Source organism: Rattus norvegicus, chromosome 13, assembly GCF_021556685.1.
Source record: "Rattus norvegicus strain SHRSP/BbbUtx chromosome 13, alternate assembly SHRSP_T2T, whole genome shotgun sequence".
In the NCBI taxonomy this organism is placed as follows: Eukaryota; Metazoa; Chordata; class Mammalia; order Rodentia; family Muridae; genus Rattus; species Rattus norvegicus.
Window position 1 is genome coordinate 85,148,128 of NC_141546.1, and position 24,256 is coordinate 85,172,383.

General features: G+C 47.7%; 2 protein-coding genes across 2 annotated transcripts in view; one reads left to right on the forward strand and one right to left on the reverse strand.

Annotated features, from left to right (window-relative positions):
- The first annotated feature begins 1,898 nt into the window (after positions 1-1,898).
- Spata46 (spermatogenesis associated 46) lies at positions 1,899-5,524 on the forward strand. The gene is made up of 2 exons (NM_001109074.1): positions 1,899-2,082; positions 4,918-5,524. Exons 1-2 carry the CDS (start codon positions 1,980-1,982, stop codon positions 5,427-5,429), a joined length of 615 nt encoding a protein of 204 aa, NP_001102544.1. The 5' UTR covers positions 1,899-1,979; the 3' UTR covers positions 5,430-5,524.
- A 2,990-nt stretch (positions 5,525-8,514) lies between these two features.
- Positions 8,515-24,256, reverse strand: part of Nos1ap (nitric oxide synthase 1 adaptor protein) — a 273,199-nt gene continuing 257,457 nt past the window's right edge. The window contains 4 exon segments of the mRNA NM_138922.3: positions 8,515-11,925; positions 13,878-14,043; positions 21,087-21,269; positions 22,724-22,890. Of these exon segments, the coding sequence (NP_620277.2) occupies positions 11,510-11,925; positions 13,878-14,043; positions 21,087-21,269; positions 22,724-22,890 (932 nt within the window). The 3' untranslated portion in view covers positions 8,515-11,509.

A 24,256-nucleotide genomic window follows, 5' to 3' on the forward strand; every position in this document is an offset into this window, starting at 1 on the left:
CATGTTTAAGTACCTGGGAATAAATGCTCACACATGTTCTACAGGAAGGCCATAGTTGGAGCTTAGGAGCGGAGCATCTTTTGCAGCCTGTGCAAACATACTGTCCTTTACATCCAAAACACTTCTATGTATCTAAGTTAATGGGGTATGACTGTCCAGAAGAGGCGCCTGCATCTCTCTTTCAAATGTCACAATAACCTTCCATTCTTACGTATCTTTCGAGGGTGCTAGGTTGTTATACAGGGAAGGAGGCAGAGGAGAAGGCAGCCCTGGAGTCCACAGTCTCATCGGCGCACTGCCTTATAAGGGGCAAATGGGATGGAGGAAGCCACTTGCCTAAAAGAGCAGCGATAATTAGAAACAATATCCGGCTGCCAGTCTTAGGAAGTCTATGTTGAAGTTTTTAGTATAAAAGGATATAGGGTAATTTAAATAGTTCAGATATAGGGCAAGCTAAATAGTTCAGAGCGCAAATAAGCAAACGAAACACTTAAAGACTGGGAATGTTGCTCAGTGGTAGAGTGCTTACCCAGCATTTCATCCTCAATGACTGACTGGTACATGTTCACACACACACACACACACACACACACACACACACACACACACACACACACACAGACAGAGAGAGAGAGAGAGAGAGAGAGAGAGGGAGGAGGGGAACTGACAACACAAAATGGGATGAAATGTTAAAACAGGAAAATCTGGCTTCACAGTATATGGTAGAAATTTTAACTTCTGAAAATTTTAGATATTGAAATTATTTTCTAAAAAAAATATCAAAAAACATGCCCTAAACAACACAACCAGTAAAATGAGACAAGGAAAATATTGTGTGGTAGAGGCCAGGAAAATAAGGGAGAAGAACAAGGTGGTTACTCCCAGAGGAAGGAGAGTCTACCAGGGATGCTCACACAGAAGAGGTGACAGTCATAAAGAAAATAGGTGACAAGCAACACCAGTGCAAACAGCTCTCCAGTGTCTTCCTTCTTTCCGGGTATTCGCAGCCAACACAGGCCACTGAAGAATGTAAGTTAAAAAAAAAAAATCAAGCTATTAGCCCCCTTGTGAACTAGTGGCAGAGATCTCCCACTGTGTACTTCCTGCTCACTCCTCATACTTTCTTTTGCTGTGTACATAGTCCCTGGGGCCATTTCCTGAGTCACTGAAGCTTTTCTTAGAAAGTTCTTGCCTTTACCTATATCCTACAGTATATTTCTTATGTTTTCTCTAGCAATTCCACTATGTCCAGCTAGAATTTGTCTGTGATCTACTCTGAAGTGACCTTTGCATGTGGCCAAAAATTAGGTGGCTACACCCTTGCCTGTTTATTTCCAGGGCCCCTGTTTCATTAGTCTATCTGCAGAAGGTATAATCTTAAATAAAGCCACCTACGTTGGAAAGAAAAAAACTGGCTATCTTTCATGGGCAGATTCTAGTTTGTGAGATATATATATATATATATATATATATATATATATATATATATATACACACACATATACATACATATATGAATGATATATCATATCATATAGAATATAGGTAGAGCCAGGAAAAAGAAAACTAGAAAAAGACCCAGAAATAATAAATATGCAAGGAAAGAGGAGAAAAGAACACACATGACACGGAAGCAGAAAGATTCCAGGAAAGGCTGTGGAGGTTGGGAGGTTACAGCGCAGTAGAGATGGAAGGGAAATCTACTAAAACACACTGTTCAAAAACTCTATTATGATCGCCAATTCTTTGTATACCAATTAAAGAGTTAAATTAAAAAGAAAACAAGCAACCACTCAAGTTTTAAAAAGGAAAAAAGTCTTGAACACAAGAAAACTACATCCACCTTTCAAACTCATAACCTAACTGAATGGAACCATGGGTTGTGATGTCAGCCGCATTCAGAATGTTCATTGCCTAGACAACCTGGCCAACCTCTCAGGAGCTGGTGTGTGACCTCCGTTATCCTGTGTGGTCAGAACATGGAGAATTTCTCACTCCTCAGCACCTCCAGACCTCGTATCTCTTCCTCTGCCCTGAGTGCTTTTCCCGACATTATGTCCTCACTTGCGACCAGCTTGCCAGGTAAATGCTGAAGTCACTAGGGCTACAAAGATGTGGGATTTCCTGTTTTAAACCTAACGGAGTTTTGTTTTAAATACATGATCTTGTCAGATCGAGCTGTAGAATCATGATTGGTTGAGAAAGTCAAATACTATAGGGCAAGAATATAAGATTTCAAAAGACTCCATTCCTGGTAAGTCTTGCTCTTTCATAATCTCTAGCAAGGGACAGTTGGGGGTACATTTGCTGTCACATTTTCCCCTAAAGCCTGTTTCTACATGAAATCTCGAGGTGACGGTCTGTCTACATAGAGAGCATGTGCTTGCATTAACTAGGTCTTAAATTGGCAAGCAGTAGGCTTGAGGATCATAGGAAGGAAGAAGGACGACACGTGAGGGCTTTTCAATGGAAGTGTGAGCCCTAGCTGTCTTTGGATACTTTGTGGGTTCTTCTTTCTTCCACCCTTCTCCACCCCCTTTCCACTCTTTCAACCCCCTAACACTAGATAGGAGAGAAAAAAGGAAAGAGAGGAAAGGAAGAACAACAAGAAATTATAAATCCTGAGAATGAAGATCAAACTTGCCCCCCAAGGAACTTGACACCCATAATCACCACGAAGTACTCTAGGGATTACTTTTCGACCCCCACTATTTCTTGCTGATTAGGGGCACTGAGTTCCTTGGGGTCCAGTTTGATCTTCATTGTCAGGATATCTAAGTTGTTCTTGTTGTTTCTTCTTTGCATAACCAGGACCAAGAGTAACCAACAACATATCTTGCCTCTTAGGGCCATTTATACATCCTCTGAAAAGTCCCTAGAATTTCAAATGACACACAATCACATATGATCTGCAGGTGGCAAAACCACACCCCTGCTAGAGCACAAGGTAAATCATAGTCAGCTGTTGTGGACAGACAGAAGCAGCCCCATACCCCACACCTGGGATTAAAATGAAAACACACTCATGCAATATTTCTGTGTTTGGTTATTTGTTTCTTGTAAAGAAACTAAAATCCCAAAATTGTCACTAGTGACCCTGGCTTGTCCATGTGAGCGAGCATGAAGTGGAAGCTGAGGAAGGCAGGTTCTGAGGGTGCCACAGATCCAATGGTCTGGAACAAGATCCTTTAGGGCAGTGGTTCTCAACCTTCCTAATGCTTCCTTTAGTCCAGTTCCTCATGTTGTGGTGACCATAAAAATATTTTCGTTACTACTTCATAAGTGTAATTTTGCTACTGTTAAGAACTGCAATGTAAGTATCCGTGTTTTCCAATGGTCTTAAGGTAACTCCTGTGAAAGGGTTGGGAGACCCCCAAAGGGGTCTCCCCTCTTAGCTGAGAACCAGCTCTAGGGATTCTCACACACACCAGACTTGAACTGCACTGCTGTGGGAGTTCTAAACATCCATTTGTCTCTACAGAGAACATTTTAAAATCTGTCTCCTAGAAGCCTAGCTATTGCCTGGGTTTAAGGCAGATCCACTTTCTCCTAGACCTACCTAGTAGCTGGGATCAAACCCAGAGCCTCGTGAATGTTTGGCAAGCATTCTACCACCCAGCTAATCCTCAACCCTAGATGCCCATAAACTTTTCTCAAGTGAACTTTGCAACAAAGGTTCACATGCCCCCTCTGACTGAAGACTTGAGATCCTACAATTGGAGTACCTAGCTTCTCATTCTCAAAAGGACCATGCAACATGCCTATGTGGGCTGTGGCCAGGGCTGCCATCCTGCAACCTGTGTCCAGAGTCCTGTGAAATTGCTATTACTCATGATAAGCAAGAGCATCAGGTGAGGGGTGGGACAAGGAGAAAGGTGTCATCTGAGGCAAATCTTCAGTACTAAGGCTTGAGACCACGGTTTTAATCCATCATGCTAGATATGACCTTTACTGTTACAACATGCCCCTGGCCTGAATAAGTCTTACAACCTGGTTTCTGGAGGGCCTTTTTGGTAGGTCTGAAGAAACTGCCCCATCTGTGACTACCTGGGAACACCACCTAGAACAGGCCTGCTGGAGTTCAAAGGTCACTGTTATGCATTAGTTTTGAGACCCATAGCACACAGAAAGTGAGTCTCTAAAAGTATGTCTTTGGGAGTCCCCTTTAAGGAATCCCAATCTTGCTCAGTTCATCACAGTTTCTTCTGTAGCCCAGACACAGTAAAAACCAGTCAGACCAGGTCAGATCCTGCTTCCCCAGGACCCAAGCAAATGTTCTGTGGCATCGGGTGTACAGCCAAGTGCCTGCAGCATGTGAGGCCTTCTCCTATTTTGGGCAGGGACATGTGGGAAGCTGAAGGGGGCATGGGCTGTACCCCTAAGGGAAGGATGTCTACAATTCCAGTCCACATGCTGACGTTGCAGCTGTGTCTCGTTCAGTAGATGCTCATGCCATGAGGGCATCTCACCTACTCAGTCCCATCTCCCAAGCTCACGTGAATAGTTAGTTTCTGTCTGAGTGGTCTATGGAGGGTTTAGGATGGGTACTGAAGCTGGAAAAATGGTTCATTGGTGGCAAATGACTATTAGATATCAATGTCTACCTATTCTTGCCTATCCTTAGAGGAGTCAGAAGTCAAGGTGTCTTTACACAGAGAAAGTTCAGTCTCCTGCCCAGATATCTGATGGCCATTTTAACCAGCAGAAAAAGAATGTGGTAGGAATGGATGTCTTAGGCTGTTTTTCCTATTCCATCAACACCTTCCTCTAAGCCATCATCAAGGCGGAACACAGATCCCTTGAGGTCTTGCCTAGTCAACTGCCTGTCGGTCTGACTCTTCTGACGCCTCCAGCCCCTTCTGGCTCCCTTTTGGCTGCCCTTAGCCCCAGACTCAGACCCTGCTCTTTCCTTTGCAGACTTGGGGGACACCCAGAATGGGGAGCAGCTGAGGCGGAACTGCACCATCTACCGACCCTGGTTCTCCCCTTACAGCTACTTCGTATGCACGGACAAAGAGAGCCACCTGGAGGCCTATGGGTTCCCAGAGGTGGACCGGGAAGAGGGCAGAGGGGATAACTGCCTTCTTGAGGATGTGGCTGAGAGTGTCTGCTCATCTTCTTCCTCCCAAGAGAACACATACCCCAGGGAGGCCAACAAGAAATCCAAGCATGGTTTGGATTCGATCACATCCCAGGACATCTTAATGGCTTCCAAGTGGCACCCAGCCCAGCAGAATGGCTACAAGTGTGCAGCCTGTTGCCGCATGTACCCCACTCTGCACTCTCTCAAGAGCCACATCAAGGGGGGTTTCAAGGAGGGTTTCAGCTGCAAAGTGTACTACCGCAAGCTCAAAACCCTCTGGGGCAAGGAGCAAAAGGCCCGGACAGGAGATAGGATCTCCTTGGGCAGCTGCCAGGCCTTCAAGTAGTCTTGCTGACATCTCAGGTAAATAGGGATGAAGCCTATTTATGCCTCTAGAGGGGTACCAATAAATTGAAATTAGTCATAGCCTTCTTTTGTCAAGTCTGGTCAGCCTCCATCATCTGCTGCTTCTCTTGGTACCTAGTGAATCTTCATCACCTTCAATCAGTGGTTGCTTAGCAACACCAGACCCACCTCTTTGCCTCCCCTTCTCTCTCTCTCTCTCTCTCTCTCTCTCTCTCTCTCTCTCTCTCTGACTCTGTCTCTGTCTCTCTCTCATGATAAACATAATTCTTGGAGTTTGAGAATATCCTCTAAGTGGCTGGCTGTTAAATCGAGGTGGCCAGACTAGCAGTGACGAGAACTAATAAAAGACCAAGTTTCTACTCCCTCCATCAGCTTTTGCCCTATCCAGCCTCCAAGGTGACTCTGAAGCCGCAAGTATGTAAACAGCACTACTCCATGATGCTGGTCTACAGGCTTAGTCCTCACCCATACCCAGGATAAAGGTCAGAGAAAGAATTCCTGCAGTTTAAACACATCTTAGATATTAACCTTTCGAGGCTAGTAAACCTGTGGAAAAGGCAAGATGGCTCCGATCATAAGCTAGGAAGGAGACAAGGAGGGTGGGCTATTGCCACCATGTGTACCACAACTGCTATTCAGAGTGGGTATCTCTTGCTGAAGCAGACACAGTCATGCTTACTCCAGGAGATCTCTTTCCATGGCTAGTTTCCATGGGCAGGTACATGTGACAATACTACATGCTGTCACCACATAATGTACCAGTTGGACAGTCCTGACCTTTACTTCATTTTAGGGCAACCCTCTCTGCCAACCTGAAGTAGAAAGATGACTTGGCATTTCCTCTCAGGGAACGGGTATCAGTTGTTTTTCAGTCTTTGCCTCCCCCAAGAGTGGGTCAGTGTTTGCAGGTTCCTCCTTTGTCTGCCCCGTGATGCATGGCCATGTCTCTTCCTGGAGCCTGACTTTGGGTCTTAGCAGAGCTGCTTCTGTTTATCGTTGTGTTATCAAAATACTGTGTCTAGCTCTTATGTTTCCCCAGCATGAGAAATGCTGTGTTCACATCCCTGTCACTTAGCATACCATGAGGGCAACCCCGATTCACCATTAGTCCCTGCTTTCCAGGGCCTTTTCTGTGCCCTCTCTGCCTAGCAAGAGTCCAGAGTCTGTCAGGCTCAAGAGCTGGAATTTGCAGGTCACAACCTGGCCACTCAGAAGCTAGGTGGTGTCTAGGCAACCTTGACATCCATGGATACCATTCCCCACGGGAGAGAGAAGTGACTGGTGAGCCTTACTGGTACCTACTCTTTTTTTTTTTTTTTAAACTGGAAAAGCCACTGAACTCAGGAAGGTGGCGTCTTACATGTGCGACTGTGCACATGTGTCCTGGTCCTTTGATACGGTTCTTTGGCAAGTACAGCGAGAAGCATAGACGGCAGAGGCCCCTCTCAGTTTCACCACCGCCTGAGAAACTGGCTCCTAATCCTCCATCAACCCTATGTTCCTTGCTCCAGGGTCTCTCTGTATCACATTTCCTCAACAGCCAAGAGGAAAAGCAGCTGCTGGGCAAGGGTGAGAAGGTGTGGGGGTGTGTGGGTGTATGGGTAAGGGGCAGGGGCACACCACAGCATATATTCATCACTATCCAGACAGTGTCCAGTATCTTCTCACTAGGGACAGGAAGGTGCTTCCCACATTTTGCATTTAATGTAGCAGGTGTCATCATAGCCCCAGGAACATTTCTGGAACAGAGCTCCATGCAGTTTTAGCACACAGGAAAGGGTGCCCAGAAGACACCTGGACCTACCAGCATGGGAGTGTGCAGAAGGCAGCACTCTAAATACAAACTTTACCCTGAGGCACCGGAACTCTCTGCTGAGGCTTTTAGAAGGCTCTTACATGCTCTCATGCAAGTTGCAAGTGGTATATACCATTCCAGCGTAAGGTGAGAAAAACTGATTAGTTCGCTTCACTGTCAGAGAAGAATGAGCAGCGTACAAGCCTCGTAGCCTCCCCAGCCTTTCTTTTGCCTTCCAAACAGCCTAAAGTCCTCATTTGGGGAAGTCAGAAAAGCTTCCCGAATGGGCTGCACTGTGAGACTCTGCAGACCATTTCTGGAATGTTCTTTCTGCTCTCTCATTACTGCTCTACCCTGGGAAGCCCATGTTCCCATGTACCAGGATTCCTCTGTGAATCCTTGGTGCTATGATCTGTCTAGGAAGATATGGAGGGGGAGGCTATGCTGTTCCCTGTAAAAACTTGGTTGGAACGGGCCCATGTGGGCAACTACCAAACAGAGATCTCAGACACTGAGTCCAGGCGTCAATAAATGAAACGGTCTTGATCATAGTGTGGAAGAAACAATGGCATAGTGGTTTGGTGCTGGAACCCACTGCTACTACTGTCATGTCCTAATGGCATCACAAATCTGAAAACACTGGGGGCGGGGTCAGAAGAGTCCAAAAAACTGGATGTCAGCTAGGGCGCTGCAATCCGTTTTAATGGCCTTAGTTTGGATAACTCCTCCTCACGATTGTCCTATGTGTGGTAGGATCCCTGATTTCTGCCCTCTGTATTCCTAAAGCATCCATCTCCTAGCTGTGAGAGAGGATGAAGTATCCAGACACTGTCAAATGTCCTCCAGGGAAACGAATTTACTTCCCATTAATACCAGTGGATAGCTTAACCCTGCAGGGCTGGTCTGGTCTATATGCCATGCCATGGAGGATCCCCCTTGCTCTTCTCCTCTGAGAAATATGAATTCATTCATTCATTCTCTTCCTTCCTTCCTTCCTTCCTTCCTTCCTTCCTTCCTTCCTTCCTTCCTTTTTCCCCAGACAGGATTCTTTCTATGTATCCCTGGCTGGATCTGTAGACCAGGCTGGCCTTGAACTGACAGAGATCCACTTGCCCCTGCCTACCGATTTAAGGGCGTGGGCCACCACTGCCCAGTGCGAATTCTTTCTATATCGTGTCCCGGAGCTGATGATACTTGGTCAGGAGGTAGGTACAAGGGACGAGGACAGAAGAAGCAGGTTAAATAGAAGAAGTAGAGACAATGGGAAAGCTTTGAGAAATAAGAAAGGTTTATTTAGCAAAAGCCACTAACTAGTGACAACATCCCAGGGTAAGTGCACTTACATCAACAGAACCGTTTCCCAGAGAGCTGACCCAACAGTTAAGGACAAAACAGTTTTAGGAAGCAGGAGGCTAGGATAGGTGGGAGGGAGGAGGGAGAAGGGAGGAGAACAGTCGAGCAAAGAGCAAATAAAGGAACACAATCCGGAAACAAGGTCAGCTGAGAGTCAGGAAGGTTTTCACAGATAGCATCAGTAAAAGCAGGAATGTAAGGAATGCAGTTTCCGGTTCCCACGTGCCGTCCATCCTGTGCAGAGAAGATCTGTCCTGCCTCTGCGACTGCAAAGCCTTGTATGCCCAAGAGTTTTCCTGCACCTGGGGTGGGCATCACTAAGGAACCCCTGATGTTCATGTGTCCTCCACACAGGGCAGAGTAGAAGGGTGAAAAGGAGGAAGGCAGCGTTGAGTTAGCAGCGCAAGAAGCAAAGAAGGGTGCAGCTGTTGTTGGGGACCTGGGTCTGCGGCATTCCCTGTCCTGTCTGTTGGCCTAAATGGATGGTCGGTGGCTGGTGACCTCATAAGGCCCCTAGATCTGCTCTTTGTTTCCCATCTCCACAGACCAAGTGTGTCCAGATTCGGGTCTTACTGGGGAGGATATGGCACACAAATGGATTCTCCAGGGAAGTCTTAATCAGGGAAAGGGGAGGGTCAAAGAAGACAGAAACCAAGGGCAAAGTCTTCCATGAGTCTCAAGTCATCGTCTACCCATCCATTAGACATGTTTCCAACCCTTCCATATCTTCCATTCCCTCCTCTTTCCTTTCCAGGGCTTTAAGAACCAGTATCCTACCCACACACTGCTTCACTCTATCCTACAAACCCTTTCCACCCACAATCCACACACTTCTACTTGTTTCTGATTTTACTCTCAGCTCCCGCTCACAGGAAGTAGACCTTGAAGAAACAGACCACCCACTCCCTCAGATACACAAAAGCCTAGACTCCAGGACCTTCGATCCTGGATTGGAATTGAGTAAATTCTGCTCAGCCTATCTTGAATCCCGCCACATATCTGCCCCTTCAGTGTTGTGGACCTCACACCTGGAATTCTCCCTTCCCTGTGTATCTGGATATCCTTCTGATGGTTAATTAGAAAATCAACAAACAGAATTCTACCTTGTCAACAAAATCAGGTTGGGAAAAGGATACAATTCTACTGTTTATCTGAACACCCTGGAGAATCTTTCTAGTCACTTCTCAGAAGTCTAAAAGCATGTCCACAACACGCACAAACACATACACACACACACACACACACACACACCACGCGCACACCACACACACACACCACACACACCACACACACACACACACACACACACACACACACACACACACATACACACACGCCACCCCATTCTATTACTATTGACACCCCCATGCACTAGGGAGTAAAGATAACAAAGCTTTGTTAATTTCCTTTAACAATGACTACACTGTGGCTATAAAAAGGGCCATGCTTGCATTTAGATACATTTCAAAGCAAAGCTGGGGTTGAAGAACTCCATTGGGGGAACTCCATCCTTTCCCTCTGATAACACTGCGGTTTGGCCTACAGTTTGTCCAGGATGAACATGACCTCCTCCCCACATCATATGACTTTGAACATGTGTCAGCTTTCTCTTCAGGGGTTGAAAATCTATTCACCAGTTAAGGTCTTATGGGGGAAAAGGAACTTTTCTCATTGGCCTAGCCAGCCTATTATTGAGTGGAGACCCCCTAGGCAAGGCCTAGATGGCAAGAGATTAAAGTTGCACTTTTAACTCTTGTGCTCAAGGCACGCACCTGCAGAGAAACAGGCTGGGGTGGCACAGCTGTGGTCCCTGATCTCATCTAAGTGGCAGTGATTCTTAAGGATAGACGGTCTCAGCTATCAGCTTATGTCCATTTCTTTCTTTCTTTCTTTTTCTTTTTCTCAGTAAAAACTGACCACTACTGCCCAGTGGAGGGGACAGGTAGAGAGAGGTAAGGCAGGGGGTTCTGGGTCTCTGAGACTTACACAAAGGCATAGTACTGTCAAAGCTTAGGCAGGCACAGCCCCTGAGGCAAGAAAAGGGGATATTATGATAGTTCTTAGCCTCGTTTATATGAGCTGGGTTGCAGGCAGGAGATGGGTAAGGGGCATGGTTTCCAAACTGAAGAATCACACCTACATGAGCTGCCACAACTGTCATCAGCACTCCTAGGCTAACCCTTCTCTAGGCTAACCCTCCCCTAGGCTAACCCTCCCCAGGCTCTCCCTGCAGGGTCCTCAATCCTATTCATACTCCTAGCTTCCTCAGAAGCAACATCCAACACCCCACTTAGAGTAAATTCCTAGTTTATTCACTGTGACTTGTGACTGCTGTCACCTCCATGCTCACTGAATGGCAGAGTCTCAATTTCCCAGCAGTGAGGGAAATCCTCCAACCTCTCTGATCTCAGCCAGGGCCTGGGGAAGGAATTCTCCTACAGCTTAAGGGAGGGTTAGGCAACTTGTAGCATCCTGATATCCAAAACAAAGTACGTGAGACGGTATCAATGGCTTCCATTTATGATCTGCACCACAGAGACAGGAGAGTGTAGGCCACTGAGACATCACGGACAGATTGAGTAGAACCTGACTATAACGGTGGGAGCAACAGGCCTTCCAGAACTGTGATTCTGAAGGCGGACCCATCCCAAGGTCCTGGGTTCTGGAAAGCCCTGCTTCCGTCCCATTCAGTCATTAGCAGAATACAGGTGCTGATTCCTGTGTCTAGGAATCCATTTTCTTCCCTGCTTTACCTTCCAAAGCAAAATCCCAACCCTCTTCTGAAACCCTACACTCTCAGCCCTGGGTGTTTTTCTCAGCGGTGCTTTCCCCTGGGCTTCCCCAGCCGGGGACAGGCAGACTTGACCCCCTTGGCATCATGCTGCCACCTTCACTAGCTCCTTGCCCTGCACCTACACGGCGATCTCATCATCCAAACTGTCACCCAACTCCTGCCGCTGTAGGACATTGAGCAGGCGTGGCAGCTCTTCCTGCGACCACGAGTCACGCTCCTCGCTTTCGTCTGTGTTGGACTCATACTCTGAGGCGATGCCTGACTCTCGGAACTTGATGAGCTCCAGGCCACCTAGGAGCGGCTCACCCTGTGCCATCGGCTGGTTATCCTCGGCTGGGAGGAAACGAAAGCACTCCAGCTTCACCAAGCAGTCACGCCTACCTAAGGGGCTGCCCACTGGGTGGGCAAAGTCAGCCAAGCCAGCGCCCAGCAGTGGTGAGTGTAGGTCCTCTGGCTTAGGAGTGGTGGATTCACAGAGCACAGGCAGGGCACCTGAACGGAAGGTGATCTCCAGCAAGCTGTCCTGGGAGCCCACTGCAGGGAAACAAAAGGCAAGAGAGGCAGGGTTAGGCAAGACTTCAAACGTGAGCCCCTCCATTAACCCCCGTAGCATGGAAAGGCCTGGTTCTGACAACTTCAGTTCCTGAAAGGGTCCTCACCGACTAACTCTGTGGCCCTGCTGAGAGGTTTATAGATTGACCCAGCACTCCTTCCCTTCTACCCCTGAAGCATCAGATGCACCCGGCTTGCAGTAGAACAGCTTTCAGAGAGTTGGGAAGACTCCTGAACACCCTGTGTGGATTTGTGATGGAGATTGGGGTGGGGATACTAACCCAGCCACAGTCCAAGTAAGGGGTAACAGTGGAAACTTGTAAGAGAAGAAAGTGGACACTGGCTTACACACAGGGCCCAGCTATACCTTTCAGATGCTCAGCCCTGTGTCTTTCTACTGCTGAGGAACCTCAATGGGCTGGACTGTAAGCTAAGGAGGTAGTGTAGGGTGATGTCGATATGCAGGTAAGGGCTGGCCCCAGTTAGGTTAAGGTCTTGATTGGACAGTAATAAAAATAAGGTGGGGACAAAGTTTTGTAAGGCGGGAGAGAAGGATAAAGGAAGGAGAATCAAGATGGAGATGGGGGTAGGGGGAGGACCCAGATCTAGGTAGTCGGGATGGATTTCTGTGGACAAATTTATCTTGTCCTAGGTGGGCGGTTTATATCCTTGTCAATTGGTTGTAAGCTTATTGTGTGGATGTATTGTGGATTGAGAATGTAACATATAAATCTGATTGTTGGGTTACAGTCTGTTGAGTCCTGACTTTAATGGGTTTTGGGAGTTTATACCATAACTATTAGGGGGTGGATGTTAGAAAAGTGAACAGAGTCCACAGTAAGAGAGCCACGAGATAGGCAGTCTCTGTACGAAACTGGTGTGGCAGCGACCCGCCTAAATCAGGGAGTACTTGGGGGCTGCGTGGAGCTGCCGAGATAAATTAGTGCTAATTTCAGTGACCCACTGGAGTCTGAACTAGCAAGGAATTGGACCGCAGGGCTATGGGCAGGAATTGGTTTTGCTATTGTTTTATTTTTACTGCAACAGGGTAGCTTGAGGGAACTACCAGTATAATTAGAAAACATTAGATTTGCAATGACTAAGTGTGAGCCTAGGCTTCACTCACTGTTTGCTAACTGTGTGACTCTGAGCAACGTATTAAACCTCCTGAGCGTGCTTCCTCAGTTGTGCAAGGGGTGTAACAGCATCTACCACTCACAGAGAATAAGTGAGCTTACATATTTTAAAAATACTATCACAATTATGTTTGTAGTAGCTGATCAACAGGGATTTGTTGGACCACAGTTAAGATAGTCTTCAAGCATACCCAGAACTACCCATAGGCAAGTTTATGATGAAGTGGACCTAGACTGCCTATTGCTTCCCAGTTCAGATGCCAGGTACCTGGTATACAGGCAGCAAAGAATCTCAGACCAGGGACTATACAGTTACTGTCACCCTAGTTATAATTACTCTGCCACCTTATCGATTAAATGGATATACATTTCTCTGTGCATCAGAACAGTGAGTGAACTTTATAGTGCAGAGAATCAACTATGGAAGAGTTTGTAGGTCCCACAGAGCTCAGAGAATGATGCCTCATGTGTGGACTCAGTATATTTTCAATGGGAAATCCCTCCGAGGAAGAAATGGACTTTTTTTTTGGCTAAGGAGAGAGCAGATGAATATGGCCGTATCTCCCAGGGACCTTCACCGTCAAGTTTGAGTAGAAGATAGGAGGTAGACAAGATGTCCTCTGGTTCTGTGGTTCTATAGTTTATGAGATGTGAAGACTAATAACAATGTTGACTATGTTCTGTTGAAATACTAAGGCACTATCAAGGTTCCAAGCACAGCATCCCCGGGCTCATGGGAATAACTCGGTTTAGGAAGCTCAGACACAGGTGCCAAGGCTAGACGGGCCCCTGGCTTACTGGTGCTCTGTCCTGACAGCTTCAGTTCCAGCTCCTGCACCTGCTTAACCAGCAGAGAGATGTGCTGAAGCATGTCTTTGTTCTGTAGCAGGAGCTGGTGCACTCGTGCCTGGGCCTCCAGCCGTGCCGCAGCCTCAGCAGCCAACTGATCCTTCAGCAAGTGAACCTGGCGAGAAGAGGAGGCGCGGAGACAGAGAGGAGAAGGGACAGAGAAAAGAGAGGGACATTAATGCAAATGACAGTGGCCAATGCATGGCCAGGACCAGAGATACCCCTTTCCACACACAATTTGAGATGAAGAAACCCTGCATGGAAAACTGGGCACTTGGGTTTGTAATTTTGAAAACAAAAATAGCCAAGAGAAGATAGGTCAAAGGCCCTGTGGACCTCTCTATATACATCGAGGGGCCATGATGTGTCGCCTAGGCACCATTCTGGGTCCTATGCCAAGTGCAAGATATAGTGAAGACATTTTCACTTCCTATGGGTAAACTAACCTAAATCTTCATTTTAAGAACCCATTTAGGTCCAACACAGCATACTTTTCTAACTAACTTCATTCTGTTTGAGACAGGATCTTGATATATAGACTTAGCTGACCTGTTACTGGTTACACAGACCAGGCTGGTCTTGAACTTGCAGTCATCAACTTGTTCCTACCTCCGTTGCTATGATTCCAGCCATGACACCCAACTTTACCCGTAATTTTTTTAAAAACAAAAGTAACCGGGTATGGTGGGTACATGCTGTAATCCTAATACTTGGAAAACAGAAGGACAATTTTGAGGCCAGTCTAGTCTATATAGCAACTTCCAGGCCAGTTGGAAATACCTAACAAGACCCTGTCTCAAATCAATTAAAAAATAAAATGACTAGCTAATATATTGACTCGATTGTCACAACATCCCCCCGCCCCTGCTGCCTATAATCTTATCTTTCCTTCCCATTTCCTGAACATCATCAGTGCAGTAAGACACGGGAGGTAGAACTCTACTGCTATTAGTGAGCTGGTTATATTAAAGCAAGTCTTCTTATGTTCGGGTACCAGCTATTCTGTCTTCCTATTCTCTTCTTATTCCCAATGGACGCCCGCAGAGCCTTGATTCCTTCCTGGGAGGGGCTAAATGTTTATTGAGTGACCTACAGAAGTGTTCTTCTGACAACCATAAAAAGGCTGAGGTTATTATAGTGAACACCTCATTTATTCATATCCTTGTGGTACAGGGACCAGCCATGGCACAGCCAACAGGCTCTATGCCAATGGTGCTTACATGACCGGTCATTCCTGGTGAATTTCACCTTGGAGGTGAAACGAGTTGAAAGGAGACGGGGAAGTTATACCCTGGACTCTGGCTTCAAGAAAATAGGCACAAGATCATTGTTTACACAAATTGTGCTTGGAAGTGGACCAGGAGGATTTTAGAAGGCTCTGGAGAAAGGATGAGTTTGGTCACCAGGAACCAAGTCAGACTATAGGGAAGATGGTTTTCCTGATCCTAAACCATGGTGTTGACAAAGAACCAGTGTGTCTTGGATGTGGGGTGGAGAAGAAAACAGGATGAGGGGAAGCATTCGCTGGCTCCTCTTCAGGCAAAATGCTTTTGATTTCTGAAAAGCAGTATGCTGTAGAAATTCACATTTTGCTGAGGCTAACCAAGGCATCTATAGGCTTCCACATCTTTCTTCTCGGGACACAGTGCTAAGAAAATCTACATTTGGGTATAGTGGGCGCTTCCTTCTCTGTCCAGGTCTTAAGACCTGACCTTGCAGTTGGCTCTGCTTTGAACTGAGCAGAGCCACTAATGAGATTTACTGCCACGTTCCATTAGTGGAACCTTGAGGTTGGGCTCATCCTTCCCCAGGGAGAAGATGCCTAATGAGTCCAAAGACAATCTGTCCTCCAGAAAGGACTGCTGAGGACAGAGCTCTCATCCTGCTCAGGACGCTGCCCCCTTTGCTCTTTCACATTCACAGGAGGGATCTGAAGAGGGGTGAGACCAGGAAAGGATGTGTCAGTGACCTTGTAGCCTGAGTTTCTGGTGTTAAGTGGCTATGACATCTGTAGCTTCCTTGGAAACTGAGGCACGGAGAAATTTCACTTGGGAGTCCCCTACATCCTACTGAATCTAAGAAACAGGGAAATGGCTGAGGGAAACCCCTACCTGTACCCCGCCCCCCACCACAGGACAGGCAAGCTTAAAACCCTACTGGCCGGTACTGTTACTTACATGAAATAAGTACCTTTGACAGGAATCTACCCTCTAGTGAGGGTACTCTATTCTCACTTTTTACTTTTGTTGAAAGCAAATAGAAGTGTAAGAGAGAAATATGGGACACGGCTGCACATCATTAATTAGCATCTGTTATGGGCTGCCTACACGTGTACCTGCTACACCCTCGGCCACCAGCATCCCAACAGAATAGACCATTAGGAAGCAAGCATGGGGCCGGCAGCTGCGGGATTGGAGTCTTTGCTTCTGAGACAACTACTGGCAATTTTCTCTGGGCCTCCGCTGCCAGAGAGCTGGCTAGTGGTTGAGACAGTTGATTCTGCATTCAGAGAGACCTTTGTAAACACTAGGGGATCACTTGCTAAAGAGTCACTGAGGAAAGTCCTCAGATCCCCATATAGTGACATCTAAAACTTAGGAAAGGAGAACAAGAAAAAAAAGTAGTTCCTTCTTGCAGAAATTAGGCGAGATGCTTCTTGGGCAGGTGTCCAAGTTCCAAAGGCGGAGCGCCATCAACCCCTGAGAGACGACCCTCGAATCCTATGCTTGTGGTAAAACCCATTGACATTAAGTGCCATGAGCAAACACCCCAGAATGTAAGTGCCCCTCATCCCAGATTACATAAGGAGTTCACCTCTGCAAGCGCAGAGCTGTATCCTTGCAGATGTTTTCAAGCCCCACAAGCACAGAAACGACATACGGCTATCACTGCCCCAGCCAGCACTAATGAGCCACCTGCTTCAGCAGCCATTAGTGGCATCAGGCACGAGGACCAGAAGTCTGAGCTGCGGAGCCAACCCCAGGCCAAGTGAGGACAGCGCAGCTTAGACATCTTCAGACACTGAAGCTGAGTTTATATGGACTTGGAGAATCAAAATCAGGTAGTGTTAGCTTTACCCTTGGTTTGGGCTCTGTTTCTCAATGTGGGACAGGAAGAGAAGGTATACCACCTTCTCTCCCCTCCCCACCCCCAGTCATAGACAAAGAATTTAACATCTTTTCACAAAACTGCCCATGGTACTTTTTACATTGCCTTGAGCACTGACTGTCCCACTCAGACTAAGCTGGTGGCACAGACACAGCGAGGTGGCTCGAAGTCACATGTAGAGTTGCAGTCGAGCTCTGCACCCCAACCCAGAACAACATGTACAACACCAACCCTGATCCCTCCAGCTCTGCACCACTCCCCAAACTCTGACACTCACCCTCAACCCACCCGGCCACCTCAGACCACTGCCCCACTCACTCACTCTCCGGCCTACTTGCCTGGACTCCAGCTCCTCCATCAGAAGTGGGGGCAGGGCCAGGCTGAAGTTAGGGAGTGGCAGGCACATGGAAATGGCAGTGGAGACAACCAGAGCAATTGGCGGCCCCTGCCTCCCACCCCCTTCCTCATACCAGACGGAAGCAGAGGCAGGCAAATGCTGTCTCAGCATGCATATGCCAGGGACGTGGGCAGGGAGGGGGACAGGGAGAAGCCACAAGGACAGATGCTAGCGGAGAGGGCCTGGGTGAGGGTGCAGAGCGTTTCAGCACTGTTTCTCTAACTACAGCACGCTCACAGGACCACAAAGCACAAAGCATAAATAACAAATTACTTGTTCCTAAATAAGCACAAGTGGTAACAGGTAGAGGAGCTCTTTAAATAGCAACAATGAGCTTCGCTATCAGGTTTTTTCCCCCCAAGAGCTAGGCTAGGGCTCGGCAAATGATGAACAGATCTGGCCCACTTAGCCGCTGTCAATCAGCCACAATCCTGGAGCCAGGCAGGCCCAGCATGCAGCTATGCAGGCACCAGCTACATCCCAGGTATGATTCAAGGTGTGGCTATATGCTCACCCACACCCTTGAGCTTCTTGTTCACTGTAAAAGCAGAAAAGCTAATGCAGCCAGGCAAGCCTCATGCTGGGCTGGGAGAGCTTCAGAGGGACTAGGGGAATTCACTATTTACACACTGAAGGATGGCCTGGAAATACTTAGGAGTTCGTTAACACTGTCTTTGACCCTATGTGTTTAAGACCAAGGAAGGCATGTTCAAGATCAGCTCTGAAAGAATTGAGGTGAGGCTGGAAGAAAGAGGTCTTTTGAAGTCCTAGAAAAAGTCACAAGATCAAAAAGAACTAAAGGCGGGCTGAAAGGGGACAACCAAATTAGATTGGTGAGTGAGAGCAAATGCAGTGGGGGCATGAGGAATGCAACAAGCGACTTTAAGAGCACACATATCTGCATGAAATTGGGGCTTTACCCTTAGATTTTAAACTGAGAAGTATTACACGGAGGCTTGGGAGCTCAGAGAAATGGAAACTATGTTCTCACCCAGAACACTGAGATGACACACTTACTGAATTCTGGGGACTACTGAGAGTCCAATGAAAGACAGAGACTCTGCAGTTTGCTAGCAGTAGTCTGATGGAACATGTAAAAGCTGACTTTCCACTAGAAACTAATCAGTCCTACAGAAGAACCAAGTATGCTACAGTTCGTTTGTTGTTGGTGTGTAAGCAACGCCAGGATAACCTATTGACCTGCATAGCTTATGTAACCGATTTACCCACAGATGGAGATAATAACAGAAAGGCCTTGGGTGAGATCCTAGGGAGTAAGAATGCTTGAAGAGGCTGGGTTAAGACTGGACCAGGGTAAGGCAGGACCAGGGAGCCAAAGGTCAGTTGAGAGGTTCGATTGTACCCTACTATGTGCCTGGCAGTAAATATAAGACGCAGATAGAAGGAAGATGGACAGAGACCAACTAAGGAGGATGGCAAGGACAGGTAGAAGACTGTGTTTGAGAAGCCACCGAATGACCTTAAGTCTAGTTTGACTGAAAGATTCTGGAAACCTGCCACTCTCCTCAAAGTCACTATGTCAATACAGGACATTGAAGCCCTGTGGTGGCCTTTCATCACATCGCCGATTGAGCTGGGAGTGCAGCAGCTCACTGCCAGCAATTTCCAAGAGACTCTGAGTGTATGAGAGGCTTGGGCTGACCAAGCTGGTAAGATACCTGGAACTTAGCTGCTTGTGAAACGAATCCGGAACACTACACTGTACTCTCTTCTTAGACCCACTGTCTTCTAGGAGAGAGGCAATTAGAATGCGGCAGGGGCATGAATGTTAAGATAGATACTTGCTATGACAGAAAACCACTCTTGGGCTTTGTCCCGGACTACAGCAGCCCTGTGGTAAGTTGTGGGTCTGACTGACTGTAGGCTGAGTGCTTCCCTCCACCTACCACAACTCTGTGTGCAGATTACACACTTGCAACTGGGTTCCCTTTAGCACTTACCCGAGACTTCCAATTCACATGCCCTCTGGTAATAAAACACCATGAAGATGCATCAGACCTACTCTCAGATAAAGAATAATTACTTGGGAATTGAGATGCTGAAAGAGAATTTCTTGGAGAATGGATCTATATTCAATGGGGAACTCTGGGAATTGCTGAGCCTTGGGATGGGCCAGGGCTGAAATGCCCAGGCCTTGTACCTGTTATTCCGCAACCCCGACAGGGAGAGTCTCAGACTGCCATGGTATCATTAGCCAGAGATCGATTCTTTCAACTGACAAAGAATGATGTTTTTTCCTCTAAACACAAGAAACCATTAGTGACATCCCCTTTCTCTGCCACTGTTCCGGATAGACCTGTAAATCCTCCCGCCAGCATGGCATATCCCTTGGTTTCAGAGTCAGGTTTCCCACTCCTAACCCACCTCTAAGGCTCTGTCTAGTACCTTGGATCAGCATTCCACTGATTCCAAGGCTCATCGAAATGTGGAACAAAGTGACCCACAAGACTGGTGCCTCGGGTACAGTCAGCCAAGGCAAGATGACAAGAGAGCTCTTGAAAGTCTTGCCGTCACCGATTTTATTAAGGATAGGCTGCTAGATGCTTCCTGAAAGTGTACAGAGGAAAGAATCACTCTACCAAGGGGCTTCACTCCACTCAGGAGCCAGGAGAAGAGTAAGAAGAACATAGAAGAAGGATCAGTTCTTCCCAGAGAACGTGGGCCAAGCCTAGCAGATTTGGAAGGCTGGTACACACAGTCACCTTCCCAGACAACTTTCCGAGCATCCCTGACCACCTTCACCTACCCACAAAGTCCCAATCCTGCCTGGCCCTGGCTTCAGACTCTCGCCTTTATATGGAATGGGAACGTGTTTTCTCACCATCCCTGACTTGCCCATAAGAGAGAGAGAAGGCTCAGATTTCTGAATTCCAAGGGAGCATGAATTACTGTGTCCTCCATAAAAATCAAAGAGAAGGATTCCTGCTGAAAGCAGCAAGGGTGACCAGCCCAGTCTCCCACAAAGCAGCTATAGTCCAACCCGACTTCAGGGCAAAGACTCCATCTGGATGCTAAGAGGTAGCCAGTTCTTCTCAAATGGCTCAGGTCATCTACCTCAGTTCCTAAACGTTCACTGCTGTTATAATGAATTCCTAATCAAATACTGTCTGGAGTAAGTAGATCGCTAGTGGAGGCTTGACTCATTTTGGTCAAGAGTGTTTGGGAGCAGCACTCTTGTGCAAGGATGCTGGGTACAACCTCATACTTGGAGCAGTTTTAAGAGTTGTATCACAGGCATGCCTGTCCTAACTCCAAGGGCATCCCTTCCCACCCCAAACACAAGGAAACCAGGCGGGAAAGGGAGGGAGGGGCTGTGTACATCTTTTTTTTCCCCCTTGGTAAGATCAAGTCATTATCCAACAACATTCAGCCAAGCCAGGCAAGCCTAACTCAGAGCGAGGGATACATGGGGAACCAAGGTGGTTATTTTTTTTTTTTTCCATTTTAACCGCAGTCCCCATCTGTCCCCCTCCCCTTTCACTTCCCGGAATCCCAACGAGCAGTGAACCAAGAGCATGAGCAGTTCCTTGGAGCTCCCTAGGTTTTAAACCTGCCCTGAGCCCCTCGCTAGGGAAGGTGCGTCAAGCCCATGAGAGTGGAGTCTGGGAAGAAGGGAGGAGGCTGAGGAGAACCTGAGCCACAGCCACTTGTGTCTGCTGCTGCTGCTGCTGGAGGAGCTGCTGGAGGAGCTGCATCTGGTGGTGAGTGGACAGGGGCGTCCCAGTGCCCAAGCCCGGTGGCTTCGAGGAAGAAGAAGAAGGGAGCAGCATGCGAGGGGAGGCTGCCAGCATGGGCTCCTGTGGATGGGGTGAGACCTGGGAAGAGAAGACAGAACACGGCTCACAGGCAGAAGCCACCATTGAGGTCCCGCTCTCACTGCAATATTCGCAATGGGTACATGGACGGAGCAGAACGCATGTACTGGAGATGCTCCATCTTGAGTGACGTAGGAATAGCTCCAGGGAGGAAATGCTGGCACACCTAAGCTTGGAGCACACAGTCAGCAAATTTCCAGCATTTGTCCCCAGGGTGGGAGACAGGCAGCTGGTAAAGTATTTCTTACCCCTCATTTCTGATTATGTACCTTGAATTGGGTTCTAGCTGTAGAATCCATGTCTACACACACAGCTACCTATTGTGTCGCTACGAGAACAAGAGGGAGATAGTCCTAGTTCTTCCCTGCGCTGTCCTTTACTTCCTCTTTCACGGTCCGATGTTCCTCCCTCTCCCATCTCTTCTCACAGTGAGGTAAGAACATTGGGCTATCACAACAAAGGACCTAGCAGGACCTCTGTGAGTTAGGTGACCCCAACTGGTGCCTCTCTCTCCTGGCGGACACGTTCACCCAGACAATTCCTCTAAGTCAGAGTCAATGTGAGGGAGGTATGTACTGTTTCTGGTGGCTCTGCTGCTCTTCAGACACATAGGAAGAAGGCACTTGGGGACAAAGGCCTACTGCCCCTTGTAAGGAAGTAACGGGGCGGCATCAGAGGAAACGAGGTAACTGCACTCCAAACGACACAGGTGTTTCCTCATGAACTGGCCTCATCTGAGATGGAGGATGAGAAATGGTGCCATTTCTGGGAACCTCAGGGTCGCGCCACTGGTCAGGAGCTTTCCTTTTGGCTTTTATTTTTCTTAGCCTAAATGTCTTTGGGTTTGGATTTAGTCTGGAGGCTCTTTGGAGTTTGTTTCCTGGGTTATATTAGAAGCCCCGCTACGCTTTAGTCATCCCACCTGCGGAAGGCTAGGCGGGAGGTGGAGGCCTGCCTTAATGTGGCCTCGGTTTCTGACATGCGGTGAGCCAGTTTCCAGACTCAATGGAACTGTTATCCAAGGGTTTTAAAGGCACACACCCACCAGACAAGGTGAGAGGGCTCAAACAGACTAGATTTTCTTTGTTTGTTTTCGATAAGTCATGTGATTAGCTATATCACTTTGATCTTCTAGATGAGCCCTGCACAAATGCGTGCACAAGATGCTGCTGTGTAGGGTGAAGGGGGCAGAACACTGACGAGATTCCCCAGGTGGGCAACACACCTCAGTAATGCACTCCACAGCACTCTCTCTTGTATCAGTGCTGGCACGCAGATGCCGAGTCCATGGAGGTCAGACCTCTCTAGGAGGCAATGAAACATGTTCTGCCACCGCATGACAGAGCACATCACTCTGAAGCTGCCACAGCTGTGAGGCAACTGAGGGCCCAAAGCTACTGCTGTGACTCAGCTTGCTCTCAGAGGCACCAGGGCCACACATGAAGATCACCTACCGTCGCGTCTATGTGGGAGCCTCCGTCCTTCCCAATAGCATCCAGGTCAGTCACACCTCGGCTGAATTCTAGAATGTCATTCCCGGGGAGTGGGACCTCCACAGCGTCAATGTCGGTCTCCTCTGCGGTGGCTGTGGAGACCCTCTCAGCTCCAGTGAGCTGGCGGCCTACGGGGATAACAGGGAAGGGAACCATGATGCATGGAACAGTCATCCCTCTTTACTGTGCTAGTGCTCCATCACAGCCTTTCATTGGAGTTACACGAATACACCTTTTCAACCCAGTATGATACGTCATTCCGTATCAGAAACAAACGAACATTGCTCCAGCTGGATGCCTGGTATGTTTCATTCAGCAGGGTGTAGAGACTCTGAGAGAAAAGAGGCTGCTATCTCTACTGACTCCCAGCCCAGGGCTCAGCTTCCTACGTCCACAGAGACTATTTTCTTATTCTATATTTGGGATTAGGTTTGTCACCATGTTTTTGCTGTTTTGAGATAGGGCTTCACTCTGTAGCCCAGGATAGCCCAGCACTCACTCGTTAGCCATGGCTAGCCTTCAACCTATGCCCATCTTCCTTTCTCTGCCTCCTGAGAGCTGGGATTACAGGCATGGGCCTCCACAGTTCTCTAGGTTCATCACTGTTGCCTTTAAATACAATTCCCTAATATTTTTCAGAGACCAAGCAGCAGCTGGAACATAGACTAGGACGGCGACAGCAGGGTGCAGAGAGTATGAAACACCTAATGTTGGAGCTGGCCCAGGCAAACAGGCGTGAGTCCACGCAGAACAAGTGCGTGTTACAGCTCTGAAGGGGAAAGGTGTCCTGGGAGTCAGGTGCCAAGAAACACCACAAGATCACAATGTACAACAAACCTCACAGGAGAGGCTTTTTGGGGGAGGCACAAGATGGTGGCTGCCTCTGCCAAGGTGAGAAGCCGCAGGGAACTGAGCAGGAGGCAGGCTTTATATAGGGTTTCTTGAGGGCAGAGTTTTCCAGGGTGGGCATTGGTGAGGTTTAAATCATGCTCAAAGACTGGTGGATTTTCATACTTAGGGATTGGTTAATTCTTTTTTCCCCTCCTTGGAAGTAAGTGTTCTTTTAGGCAACAAAGTGGCTGTAAATCCTCCCTATGCAAATGTACCCAATAATCCTGGTATTTACAAGTCAACAGTTTGCTTGGTTTCCTCTACGAGCTGAGGAGATGGCCCCCTACTGAGGGGCATAAAGGCAGTTGGTCCTGACTGCAGCCTGCTAGGGCACCAATTCTGATCCTTGGTGAACTAGCAGACATAGAGCCCAGGACTAACCAGACTAAGCATATGGATGGAGATACAGGGAAAGGTTCAACCTGTAGACAGAAATCTACCATGAGCACAAGTCAGAAAAGCACCCAGGGACCACATCCAGGAGAGACATCAACACTTAAGGGGGAGGTAGAAGGGTCTGCAGGGGTCCTGAAAGCAGACTGTAGAGACAAGAGGGAAAGAATGGAAACACTAACCTAAAAACGAAATTGGACAGACAGAAAT